This window comes from Aspergillus steynii, assembly GCF_002849105.1.
Source record: "Aspergillus steynii IBT 23096 chromosome Unknown P170scaffold_2, whole genome shotgun sequence".
NCBI classification, from domain to species: domain Eukaryota; kingdom Fungi; phylum Ascomycota; class Eurotiomycetes; order Eurotiales; family Aspergillaceae; genus Aspergillus; species Aspergillus steynii.
Window position 1 is genome coordinate 3043263 of NW_020194399.1, and position 12344 is coordinate 3055606.

The 12344-nt window shown below is 51.0% G+C and overlaps 5 protein-coding genes across 5 annotated transcripts; 3 read left to right on the forward strand and 2 right to left on the reverse strand.

Moving 5' to 3' along the window:
• Positions 1 to 1688: 1688 nt before the first annotated feature.
• On the forward strand, positions 1689 to 3508 carry P170DRAFT_350804 (OTU family ubiquitin thioesterase; the record flags this gene model as incomplete). The annotated part of the gene is made up of 7 exons (XM_024843824.1): positions 1689 to 1922; positions 1988 to 2074; positions 2132 to 2195; positions 2247 to 2512; positions 2606 to 2877; positions 2930 to 3367; positions 3430 to 3508. 7 exons carry the CDS (start codon positions 1689 to 1691, stop codon positions 3506 to 3508), a joined length of 1440 nt encoding a protein of 479 aa, XP_024707715.1.
• Positions 3509 to 4252: 744 nt separating this feature from the next.
• P170DRAFT_423289 (bZIP transcription factor) lies at positions 4253 to 5034 on the forward strand (the record flags this gene model as incomplete). The annotated part of the gene is made up of 3 exons (XM_024847495.1): positions 4253 to 4294; positions 4350 to 4674; positions 4733 to 5034. The coding sequence occupies 3 exons, from the start codon at positions 4253 to 4255 to the stop codon at positions 5032 to 5034; spliced, it is 669 nt and encodes a 222-aa protein (XP_024707716.1).
• A 616-nt stretch (positions 5035 to 5650) lies between these two features.
• On the reverse strand, positions 5651 to 6863 carry P170DRAFT_507213 (uncharacterized protein). The gene has a single exon (XM_024854459.1). The coding sequence runs from the start codon at positions 6395 to 6397 to the stop codon at positions 6008 to 6010; it is 390 nt and encodes a 129-aa protein (XP_024707717.1). The 5' UTR covers positions 6398 to 6863; the 3' UTR covers positions 5651 to 6007.
• Positions 6349 to 9245, forward strand: P170DRAFT_103802 (sugar porter family MFS transporter). Its single transcript, XM_024842281.1, has 12 exons — positions 6349 to 6632; positions 6741 to 6885; positions 6948 to 7088; positions 7153 to 7217; positions 7270 to 7315; positions 7371 to 7813; positions 7875 to 7965; positions 8024 to 8079; positions 8131 to 8380; positions 8439 to 8535; positions 8726 to 8852; positions 8932 to 9245. The coding sequence occupies exons 1-12, from the start codon at positions 6552 to 6554 to the stop codon at positions 9091 to 9093; spliced, it is 1704 nt and encodes a 567-aa protein (XP_024707718.1). The 5' UTR covers positions 6349 to 6551; the 3' UTR covers positions 9094 to 9245.
• A 103-nt stretch (positions 9246 to 9348) lies between these two features.
• Positions 9349 to 11809, reverse strand: P170DRAFT_444411 (putative C6 transcription factor (Gal4); the record flags this gene model as incomplete). The annotated part of the gene is made up of 7 exons (XM_024850630.1): positions 9349 to 9718; positions 9791 to 10272; positions 10334 to 11025; positions 11078 to 11394; positions 11536 to 11630; positions 11696 to 11725; positions 11777 to 11809. 7 exons carry the CDS (start codon positions 11807 to 11809, stop codon positions 9349 to 9351), a joined length of 2019 nt encoding a protein of 672 aa, XP_024707719.1.
• Positions 11810 to 12344: the final 535 nt, after the last annotated feature.

Sequence of the window (12344 nt, forward strand, 5' to 3'; positions counted from 1 at the left end):
CTCCTCCATTGCATTCCTATCGATCATTTCCCCCATTTTGAAAGAAGGGAAAGAGAAAAAATAAAGAAAAGAAAAAGAAAAAGAAAAAAAAAAAAACAATCTCCCCTTGTGGGTTATTTTGATCCATTCCCATTCCCCTTTTCTTGTTCTTCACCGTGCTGACTACTAGCTACCTTAGCTAGTAGCAATCCGACGGAACTAGTCAGTTCGTGGGCCGACAAAACTACCTACTGACTGGTAAACCAGTTGTAAACGAACAAAACCCCGCGCTGTCCACCGGCTGTTGGATAATAACCTTAAGGAGCTTCTCCCCGCGAATCTGTTCGGGATATTAATTCCCCTTAAAATCCAGTTCAACGCCGGTCCTATCCCATCTCTTTTCTCCCTAGGTTCTCTCCAAATCCCTGTCCGGCGGGGGATATCTGACTCCATCCTTATCGATCTGTCTTGATCTCCGTCCGCCATTCTCGGTGATCTGCCTACTATTTTGTATCCTCGGGGCCTCCATCCCCCGACTACTCCGGAGGCAGCATTCCTGTCTTCGCATTCTTCCTGCCTTAATTACTCATTACTCATCGCATACGCCACGGCACGTGTGGGCTTGTATGTATGCATCTCGAACTGTAAAAAGAACTGTCAAGCAAAAAGGTCTGTGGGTTTACTTTTTGTTTTTTTTTTTTCTTTTTTTTTTTTCTTTCCTATGCCTGGCCCTTCCATACTGGATACATAGCCATCTTAATTATCCACTCCTCCATCGGCCATCATGCCCTCCTTACCTACCTATGATTTCAACATTTCTCCTTGACTCCACCATCCCCTTGTGGGATTCCGATTTGCTCGGAAGTCTTTGCGCGGCGCAAAAGTGTGTGTACATTTTCAAATGCCGAAATGAACACAACGGTTTCTATCCTGCGCAGGCGTGGAGGACGCTTTTCCCACCTTCCAATTGTACCCCAACGGAAGTCAGTTCCATCAGACAGCAGCCTAGTCATGTCACCATCATCCTTGTGATCCTTGTAAGGGGGTCGCAGGAATGCCATATCAGCCGGTTCCTGTGCCGCAATTCCGTCCTGATTCAACTGCAGATCACAAGCAGTGGCAGACAGATGCCATTTGGGTTTTGCAAGTCAAGTTGTCTTCTGCTGTCTGGACAGCCCTTGCTTTGATTCACAGCCTCGGGATTACCTGTTGATTCGTTTCATTGGTCTCTGTCCGCTCTACCACTTTTCCATTACCCATTCCCCGTTACACACACTCCCATCGAGTGGCAACCTATGTTGTCGGAGATACTCCGTCTGTCAGGTTGCTCTCGTTCTATGATTGGCGGCTTTTAGACTTCGATATTGCACCCTGCGCGCTGGTCCCGCTCGGTTGCCTTGGTTTTTTCTTGTCTAGAGAGATGGTGTATGCTAAGTGCCTGGAATGAGTAGGTCTCTTGCGTCATTGAAGAATCACTGAGCTGGCCCAACTCTTGCGAAGAGGGCCAGTTACCGCCGGAGAAAGGAGAGTCTTACGTGGAGGATGCTGGTTTGTCTTGTGCGTATTATGCGAAGTTGAGATCCGATGCTTTGTCCGACGGAGGGAGGAGGTGTATTGGCTTTTCTCTGACGTTATCCAGGGCATAAAGCTTTCCGTGAACACCCCAGTCGAAGGCCCCTGCGGCTCCAACAACGCCACCTTTTAATGCGATGTCCCTGTCTGATATTCCCTGGAATCATCTCCATCTCCCGACCAGACAGGACCCGGCCACGGGACTTTACCCGCAAAATTTATACCCGCCCGCTTTTCTCGCCCACGGATTCTCTCAACTATCCAACGCCTTTTACCACAACCATCTGAATTCTTTCAATATGAATCCACTCTCCACCGATGAAATGGAACGGTTCCAAAAACTGTCAAACGAGTTTGAACCGGATATCCAGGTGAGCGTCTCGATCAGCAGACGTGTTCGACCCCGGACTGACCCCAATTTTTCATTGCGAACCAGGGCCCTCTGGTGTCGACTAAGCAATCGAGCAGCGCGATTGCAGTGGAGTATGCAAATGCCGATCCCACTTTCGCAGCCAAGACTAGCGTGCGTTGATATTTCTCTCGACTTTGTCATGGCCCAAATCTAACAATTTGCTAATAGGCACTGGCGGCGACGCATCCTTTTTCTCGTATCATGAAGGGCGACGGGAACTGTGGATGGAGAGGTAACGGTCTCCGCCTCTTGACCTGTTGTGGCTGGCACTGACTTCATCCAGCCGTTGCGTTTGGATATTTCGAGAATCTCTTCAACCTTCGGAATACGCTCCAGGTTCAGCGCGAACTACTTCGGATCAAATCGTTGAACGTCCTTCTCGACCAAGTTGGTCAACAGGAGCATCTATATGAGATCTTCGTAGATGAGACGGAGCAAGTCTTTTCGCAAATCACCGAAGCCATCGAGAATGGGATCCGTGACGACTCCTTCCTGGTGGACGCCTTCAACTCGGAATACAACTCGAATGCCATCATTACTCATTTCAGAGTCAGTCCCCTTCTGAACGCGAGGCTGTCCATTTCCTTCTTTCTTTTCTTTTCCTTTGCCACTGACGAAGGTTGATTTACTTCAAAACTACAGCTCCTAACAAGTGCTTGGATGAAGCTTAACCCTCATCGCTACCAAGCATTTCTTTCTCTGCCCATTGACCAGTATTGTGCAACGCGAATTGAGACCGTCAGGACCGAGATTGACGAGGTTGGCCTTCAAGCCTTGATCGATGGGGTGGTCGAGGGGTCCGATTTCGCCGTGGAGATCCTGTACCTGGACCGCAGCGAAGGCGATGTGGTCACGCCCCATCTCTTGACCCCGAATCGACCTACTGCTGGAACCATCCGGCTGCTCTACCGCCCGTAAGTTCCGATCGCTGGCTGTCCACCATCTCTGCTAACACACACGTTGCAGGGGCCACTATGACCTTCTCTATCAGGCTGAGCCCACGGTGAACCTAGAGCCGGTGGTCAACTATCAATACGCGATGACCTCGAACTACTCGCCTTGGGACCAAAGCGCTCTCTCATTCGATGTGAACTCGAGTCTGATGTCGATTCCAAACCTGATGATGGATCCCTCGTTCGCGCTGGCCTCATCGCCGATTCCCGCCGCCCCTCCCAGCCCATACCGAGTCTCCTCCGCCCCGGAGATCTATCCACCCCCGATGCCGACTCCATCGCCCGCTCCCGTGGCCTCCCCGCCGCCTCCGCCCATGTCGGCACCGCCGCCGCCGCCGCCGATGACGTCTTTGCCGAGTCGCTCGTCGGACGGACCGCAAATCCGCCTGAATCCCCTGGTGATGAAGCCCAATCTGAGCCACTCGCTTCCAGTCACCACGCCGTTCAAGAAGTGAGTCCCGTTCTCTCTCCGCCTAGATAGATCGTGCACTAACAACAACTCCAATCGGATAGCTCCCCATACAACCAGGCCCACTTCCAAAACCAGGATTTCGAACCGATCCACTATGAACCGAACGAGTCGCGCAGATAACGGTCTCTTACTCGGATTCAGCCCACCGTCAACCGTGAGAGATCATACTCCATTCTTAGTCAGTCCTCTTTCATAATCAACGGATCCATGCCTATCATCTTTCGGGGATTCCAGTGGGGATCGCTTCAGTATTCTTTACTCAGGGAAGGCTTTTATGAATGTTTGCTCAGCGGCGGGACGTCTTCTGTTAATCATGCATAGGTGCAACCGAGATAATTATTGACTGATTGATTGGTCTTCTTCTGTTTCTTTGCTTGCGACTCCCTTTTCATCTTAGCTTCGTGGCCGGTTATTGCCCAGGCGTCTGTTGTTTAGCGTTTACGTTGTGCGTTGCATGTTGTGAGCGAGAATCCTTCAATCCTTACGTTCCATTCAGGGGGTGTCAACCAATTTGAATCGGGAGGAGACTGTTGATTTAAAAATTCAATAATGATATCTTACCCAGAAGACCGACCATTCTGCAGGCCTGACAGATGCCCGTAAGACACGGCCCAAAGATACCGGATACAAGGCCGTTACGCAAGCCACCCGCAAATTGAGTTTGCGCTAGACCCGACCCGGCAGACGCCGTGCTGATTAAGCCGCCTCGATGGGGTTTTAAAACCGTCGCCCGCATCTTCTGGTACTTCTTCTTTCCTTCGATCATCACACTCCTTTGGCTGGTCCTTCGGCCTCGTTTCTTTCTTCTTTCCCTCAACCTAGAGCGTTCCGGGCCTTTTTCAGGCCCGACCGCGTCATACAACCATGTCGGCCGCCGCTTCATCATTCGTGGCAGCCAAATCGCAGGTCGGGGCCATATTCTTCCGGCCAGCCCAATTCTAGTGCCGACCTGCGAATTGAGTCCTATAATCCCTATCCCTCTTTTTACGCCTCTTCTTTCTCCGATGACCTTATTAATCCTCATGTCCCGCATCCGCTCTCCTTGGATTCGCCTTTCAACCTGCCCGGTGACGACTTCACGGGTCTCGAATCCTTCGACTCTTGGGCCCCGGTAACTGACGGTCCATATCAGCCACTGCCTGCTATATCAACTCCGTTCTACCCATCACCCTACACACCTGCCGTTGAAGCACAGCCAAGTCCCTTGCAGAATGAACTTTCGTTTCCGGACTTGGATGTTCCGAACGATTTCTTCCCGTCGCACGAGCCTCTGACATACTCCGAAGGTGAGCTGCCATCCTAGACAAGTCCACTCTGAAGACTGTTCCGTCTAACCACGTCTAGACTCTACCCAATCACAACCACCTCCTATGTCCCTTGCCACATCGACCACCTCGTCTCCCAACTCGTCAACTCCTAGTGACGCTGGTACGACTCGGCCCAAGCCCGCGCTGTCGCGGGTTGAAAAACGTCAACTGAACACGATGGCAGCGCGGCGCTATCGCCAACGACGAGTCGACCAGGTAACTCAGCTGGAGGCCGAGCTCAAGAAAGTCAAGGAGGAGCGGGATGCGTTGAAAATGCGTGTTTCCAAGCTGGAAGGCGAGACGGATGCTCTCCGAAGCCTTGTCGGGAGGAAGAAATAGATTCTGCTCTTAGTGAATTCGTCATGTGAATGGACACTGGGTTGAACAACATGCCTAATCCACGATGCCTGCGGGCTGTAAGCACTAGTAGTGCTATTTTAGATATGTTGCCGTAGTACTGCGTACATGGGGCAGAGTCGGATCAAACCGTAGGATCGCTAGTCTGGAGAATGGAAGTGGATCCAGACTAACGGCGGATAGTCCCTTACGGGCCCACTCGCTGCAATACGTCCAACTCGAGTATGGAGTATCGACCCTATCAGCCAGCATTCACATAGAGATAGATAGACAACACAGCCTATTTATGTCCCTTCCCTTGTCCAGGCTCCAGCCTATTCTTTCAATGGCTTCTCCACCGCTCTGATGATCCACCACACATCAGACATCTCCATGAGTAGGCCAACCTTGTCGGAAACGACGGAAACAACATATGGTATTCCACGCGTATCATCCCGTATGCAAAACGCATACAAGGCGCATACGGAGTGGCTCATGCGCTAGTAACAATGAGTGAGAATGACTCATTTTCCAGGCCGATGATTGGTCAATCGGGCATTTCTCTTGCATGTCGTCCATTTCGTGCGCTTCCTGCACTTCCTTCGTGCATCCATGGATCTCTGCCTCGACTTTCACCCTCACGCAAGGAAAGCAACCCTTGCCGATAAGGTGAGGTTGGGAATTGGGAGGTATGCCGAACTGAAGACTGCCCGACGGTGTGGTTTACTTTTTATAGTTCTGCAGTCCTTGACATTACTCAATCGAGTCGCTCTATGAAAGATCCATGGTTCTTGGTCTCCTGTCGATCGAGATCTCGCTAGGGTTTTGCCGTAACGCTTCATCTACTTTGAAAAATAGAAACATGGCCATACCGATTGGCCAGGTACTCTATTCTTACTGGCATCAAGGTCAAAATAAGGTCCGTTCATACTGCCTACGTCGGTCGAGTTTATACTCCGATCCCTTGATCGGTTCTTCAGCCTGTCTTCACGGGTTGATGACGAGGCATTCCCCCTTGCTTCCAACCGGACACACTCTCGGGAATAGTATCTTTGCTGTCATCTCCGAGCCAGGCGTCGATGATATCATCTGTCCTACACGGTGTGAACTGTGAAGTGAGTCGCCAATTGATGATCGGCGGGTGGACGGATTTCCCCGCCTCAAGACTTTCTCTCCCCGCATTCTGGCATCTCGTGATGCCCACCTCCGTCGGCTCAGAGGATGCCGACGCTTCTCTCTCGACAATTTGGTCCGGACGCTTCACCTCCGACCACTCGGACTTGACTCGGTCCTGTCCTTTCACTTCCACTTTACAGACGACGGCGAGAACGGCAAGAACGGCGGACTGTCGTGCGATGGACCTCATCTCCAGCGTGAGGGGTTGATGGACTTTGCACAAGAGAGCAAACGGAGCATTCAAATAGAGTGTGGCCTTTCTCTGTTTCTCCCTCCCTCTCTCGGCATTATCCAAAGCAATCCACTACATCTGCACCGCACATCCGTGCAACAACGCAAGAGCAATGGAGTCAGCTGTCAATACTGCCCCCGATGGTGGCTTTGCGCTTATTCGCCGAAACCCGTATCTCCTAGGGGTTGCTTCCGTGAGTCTCTCCCCCTACCTCGACGGCCGTATCTCTCTCGCGGCTGGGGGTTCCGCATATCCTGCACGATGACGGGCTACCTCTAACCATAGCCCCGATCTTTTGCAGTTCTCAACCCTGGGTGGCCTGCTCTTCGGCTACGATCAGGGCGTAGTATCGGGTGTGATCACGATGGAATCATTCGGTGCGCGATTTCCTCGGGTCTACTCGGATACTGGATTCAAGGGGTGGTTTGTCTCGACTCTTCTCCTAGGTATGTTGCGTGGCTTTTGGGCTCTGTGCTTGCCTCCTTGCGCTGAATCTGATGAATTGTAGCTGCGTGGTTTGGGTCTCTGATCAATGGACCGATTGCGGACCGATTGGGCCGGAAGGTGTCGATCAATGTGGCCGTCGTGATTTTCGTCATAGGGTCTGCGATTCAGTGTGGTGCTGTTAACATTCCCATGCTATTTGTCGGTATGTCTTAGATACTTGCAGATACATGCATAAGGGTAGTAGTTACTGACTGATGACTTGGAAGGCCGGGCGATAGCAGGATTAGCTGTCGGTCAATTGACCATGGTCGTACCACTGTACATATCCGAGGTACGTGTTTGCGGGTCTCGAGACGGTCGATCTATCTGCTTACGCAATGTAGGTCTCTATTCCCGGCATTCGAGGCGGGTTGGTGGTATTGCAACAGCGTGAGATTGATTCATTTGAGGCCCGTCAAGGCATGACTCTAACCCGATGACCTAGTATCCGTCACAATCGGCATCCTCGTGAGCTACTGGATCGACTACGGCACTAACTACATCGGAGGAACTCGATGCGCCCCAGATATCCCTTACAGCGGTCAAATCAAAGCTTCAAACGCATTCGACCCCTACCACGATGTTCCCCCCGGCGGCTGCGATGGTCAATCCGAAGCATCCTGGAGACTCCCTCTCGCCATCCAGATCCTCCCAGCCATTATCCTCGGTGTGGGAATGATCTTCTTCCCCGACTCGCCTCGCTGGCTACTGATGAACGAGCGGGATGAGGATGCTCTCGAGGCGCTCTCTAAGCTGCGGAGACTGGTCAAGGACAGTCCGACTCTCGTCGGCGAGTACCTCGAGATCAAGGCTTCCATCATGCTGGAGAATACGTTTGCGAGGGAGCGATTTCCCGATAAGTCCGGTGCCAGGTTGGATATTGCTCAGGTTCGTCCCGCGGCACTGCTCTATCTAATTCACTTCCGTACTCATATATCGCGTTTCCTAGTACATGTCCTTTCTAACTACATGGGCCCGCTTTAGGCGACTGGCCATCGGATGCTGTGTTATGTTCTTCCAGCAGTTCATGGGCTGTAATGGTATCTTGCCCTACTTTCTTCCTCCCTCCCATCAGACTATAAGTGCTAAACCACCCAGCAATAATATACTACGCGCCCACAATCTTCGGTCAACTAGGCCTCGACGGGAACACTGTACGTCAACAACTTCCCTCTCTTCTCTCTCCAAGCCCTAACAGAAGATAGTCCTCTCTCCTCGCCACCGGCGTCTACGGAATCGTCAACTGCCTCAGCACCCTCCCCGCCCTGTTCCTAATCGACAAAGTAGGCCGTCGCGCCCTCCTCATGTCCGGCGCCGCAGGCACCTGCGTCTCGCTTGTGGTCGTGGGCGCCATCATCGGTGCTTACGGGTCTGATTTGGTGAATCATAAATCGGCGGGGTGGGCAGGGATTGCGTTTATTTACATTTATGATGTGAATTTTTCGTATTCGTTTGGTAGGTCTTTCTCTCTCTCTATCTGGCGCGGAAGTATAAGTTGACTAACTCGATACAGCACCCATCGGATGGGTTCTTCCATCAGAGATATTCAATCTTTCGATTCGATCGAAGGCGATCTCGATCACCACGTCGGCTACTTGGATGTGCAATTTGTGAGTTCGATTCTATAATTCTATTACCTGATCCCCTCCGAAGTATCTGCATTCTCCATTCATATATGTTCCATGTGCATTGGCTTTTCCTTTTCCTTTTCCTTAATGACCCGAGGACCCTGAAAACCCCGCCACAATATTTTCCGTCCGGTTGGCTAATCCATAAACTTCTCTTCTCTTCCCCTTCTAGCATCATCGGCCTGATAACCCCGGACATGCTCGACTCGATCACCTGGGGCACGTATATTTTCTTTGCGGCATTTTGTGTCCTCGCGTTGGGGTTCACGTTCTTCTGTATTCCGGAGACTCGAGGAAAGGTTGCTTCAATCCCTCCCTTTCGTTCTTTCGTCCTTGCTCGGAAAGTTCGCCGAACGATGTGCTGACCTTTCGAATCAGACCCTGGAAGACATGGACCTCATCTTCGGGGACACCGCGGCCCATGAGGAAAAGCTGCGCATTGTGCAAATCGAGGCTGAGCTGCGCGGTACCCAAGCTCAGACTCATGATATAGATACCCTAGCGAAGCCGTTCGTGCAGGAAGACGAGCACGCTCTTTGAGCCGCCGTGAAGAATAACACTTCGGGAAGGTAAATGTCTTCGAAGACGATCCCAAGACAGACCGGACCGGACTAGACCAGACCAAACCAGACAAGACTAGTATAGTATCCGATGGAGGATAGAATAGACCGAAGGGAAAATGTATATATATTCTCCCTTCTAGACAAATACGAAACCATATTACTCTAGATCCAAGCTTCGTTGTTTGCTGCTCCTAGGCTTTTGGTTATCGTATTGTAAACGATGTCTGTCTGATCAGGCGAAATCCCCTTGTGGCGCAAAGTTAACCCAGTCAGAGAAATCCATGCCCCCGATATTCAGTTCTTGGTCGACGTCCGGAAACATGTATCCCATGGTGGGGTCATTGAAAAGCTGGTCGGAGAACTGCATCATGATCGGCGGTTGTTGTGTCGACCCATTGGCGACTGAGGCCGTGTATGCCGGGGAACAGAGTCGGTTGACGACTTCTAGATAGCGGGTGGCAAGACGGTGGTTACTGAGGGACGGGTTCATTAAGAGGCTTTTGGTCGCCTCGATATCCTGGAGCCAGGCCGGGGCTTCTGCACTCGTAGGATCCGTCATAAGCAGGATTATAGGTATAATCCCAGCCTGGAATAGGAAATATCTAATAGAAGGATGGTGTTAGTTTGGTTTTCGGAGCTTCCAGGGGAGCAGGGGAGGAAATATGAAGACATACAGCATATACCATGCACCAATTCTCGTGCAGATATGTTTGTTGACAAAGTCCGTAATTGAGGAAATGGTCAAGCGTGCATTCCGAAGACAGAGCATTCGGCAATCGGCCTCAAGGGGATCCTCCTCATGTTCAGAGGATGTGTTCGGAGTCCACCTTCTAGACGCCCAGCGAAGCAAGATTGGCCGGTAAACCAGAATCCTCAGGTTCCAGTCTCTCCACAAGAGTCGGCTGCGGACCAAAGCAAATGGGTCTGATTCTGATAACGGAGGGGGTTGCTTGAAATAATGCGGGAGACTGTTGTACCACTCTTCCATCGGTTTTTGAAGACCCAAGGTTTCCTCTGGCGTCAAAGGTGGTGTAGAAATTAGGCGCTGGTAGACACTATTTGTGAGTAAATGGAATCTGGTCTGAGCAATGAGGCCCGAATAGAGAGTCGGTCCGTTAGCTTCGGCGGGTAATGTTGTTGTCGTCGAGGTGAGAGCCTAGTCGTTGGGGTCAGTTAAACGTTGCGTGGACAGTCGTAAAGGGCCCAGATATAATCACCTCGTCGTGAATATTCATGACATGCTTCGCATCCATGACTTTGTCCTCAGGCAACAGAATGGGTCGACCAAACGTCTTCGCAGCACCACTATCGAACATAAACACACCCCACCACAATCGTCTTCGGATCTCTCGCTGAAGAAGGCTAATTTTCCACCCATGGAACTCCTTGTGAAGACCAAGACTCATCGCCATCCTCACAGCCAAGCCCAGGAAATTCCAGCCCGTGTTAGGCTTGTTTCTCTTCTGCGCATAGTTGCTTAGCAGAAGGAGGGCTTGGACGAGAGTTAGATTTCCGGTCTCAAACACGGACACCTGCTGTAGATGACTTCTAGCTTCCTGGTAGAATGTAATATCCAGGTCTGAGTTGTCATCGCCAATGCTCCATGCCCCAAGAGCCAATATGGTGTTCAAGAGGATTTGCCACACCTGGCCATGGCGACGCGGGGCTTGCTCATAAAACTGCGCCCTAAACGTAGCTTCATGCACGAACGGGTAACTGGAGTGGTAATTGAGAAAGAATGCGTCTATGAAAGCCTGTTCGACAACTCCCGAGGGCGCGGTGTTTAAAAGTTGCGACTTCAAAGGTACCCCTTCCGGGCCGATGTGTGACCTTGATGACCCAGCAGGGAAATTCAGGTCGAACCCATGTTTCAGCAACGCCCGAAGCGGGACGACACTGGAGGATGCACCTGTAGTCGAGCGATTAGCTATGGCTGATAAGAAGGTGAAAATTCCACATACCAAAATAGCCAGTTCCTTCAGGCTTGATAGATAAGGAGGCCATGCCATCCGTTAAGTCCCCAACGGTAATTTTGTTCTCAGTCCAATCAAACCCATCAGCCTTCTGCGGCAGGGCTTCCGGAGCTGGTTCGGTACGATCCGCCTCAGTTTTAGCGGGAGTCGAATGTCGGGATGAGGATTTGGAAGACGACCCGGGTTTCGGGCCATCTTGATCGTGTAATAGAGAACGAACCGTTGCATCCAAATCACCTCCCGGGAACAGCCTCCCTAGGGCTGTTTCGAAAGCGAGCAAACGGTCTTCGACATAGGTTAGGTGCCTGTGAGGAAACTTAGATCTGGCTCTGACGTATCTTGAACATTCCAAGCTGCTAGGTATCACAGGAAAGAAGGCGCTTGACGCCTTTGTTTCCCCAGAATGCCTTCTCAATTGGGGACAAGGTAGATAGAGAAGCACTTACTGTCGCGTTAGAGGACTTCTAGTTATCTTGGGGCTGTATTTGCACTCCTTGCCCAACTGCTTGCATTGAGCGCAAACTGGCTTCTCCTTCGAACACTGCAATGGAGAATCAATAGGTGTTCGCTTGCTAGATGACAGTAGGTGCGATGCTTCTATCTCACCTTGGATTTTCGCAAGCGACACTCATCGCACTGCAACCGGTTAGCTACTAGTACTTGGGAGCTTTCGGGAAATGAACTCACGGCGTATGAGTGGGAATCTCGAGTGCTGGCCATTTTTAGCCAGAAAGATCTGTTTTCTTGTACCCTTGATAGTTACACAAGCTCGATATCATCTGCGAAGGGCTGTCAGCACTACCCGATTGGTGCCTGGATTCCACATAGATTAGACGCGAACAAGCAAGCTTGTGTAAAAGTAGCATATGCATATCAAAAAAAGGATAGACGCAGAAGTACAAGGCCATTTGGGCGCGCATTTGAATTCAATCTATAGGAAGGTTTGGGGATGAAAAAAACAATAGGGATACAGGGTACAGGGAGATAGTCTCGAAGATGTTGAGATCAGGCAGAATGTACAGATAGCTCGAGATGAAGATAGTAGATCTTTCCAATGTGTGGGGTACGTGAGAGGGCAAAAAGAAAAAAAAAAAAAAAAGATCGGGGAACAGCCAGGAGAGGACATGGGGACCAACTCACGATCGGCGCAGAAAAGAATCAACGGTAGCCCACGTCCTTAAGGGAAGAGGGAAAGAAGAGACATGGGGGACCGAGCTAGACCCCCGGACCCATTGCGAGACAGCGAGGAGGGATG

What these genes read in the sequence shown, in the direction of transcription:
- P170DRAFT_507213 (XM_024854459.1), bottom strand. Translation starts at nt 6,397, where the DNA reads ATGAGGTCCATCGCACGACAGTCCGCCGTTCTTGCCGTTCTCGCCGTC.
- P170DRAFT_103802 (XM_024842281.1), top strand. Translation starts at nt 6,552, where the DNA reads ATGGAGTCAGCTGTCAATACTGCCCCCGATGGTGGCTTTGCGCTTATT. An exon ending in CATTCCCATGCTATTTGTCG is followed by an intron (nt 7,089 to 7,152) that starts GTATGTCTTAGA and finishes ATGACTTGGAAG; the next exon opens with GCCGGGCGATAGCAGGATTA. An exon ending in GCAGTTCATGGGCTGTAATG is followed by an intron (nt 7,966 to 8,023) that starts GTATCTTGCCCT and finishes TAAACCACCCAG; the next exon opens with CAATAATATACTACGCGCCC.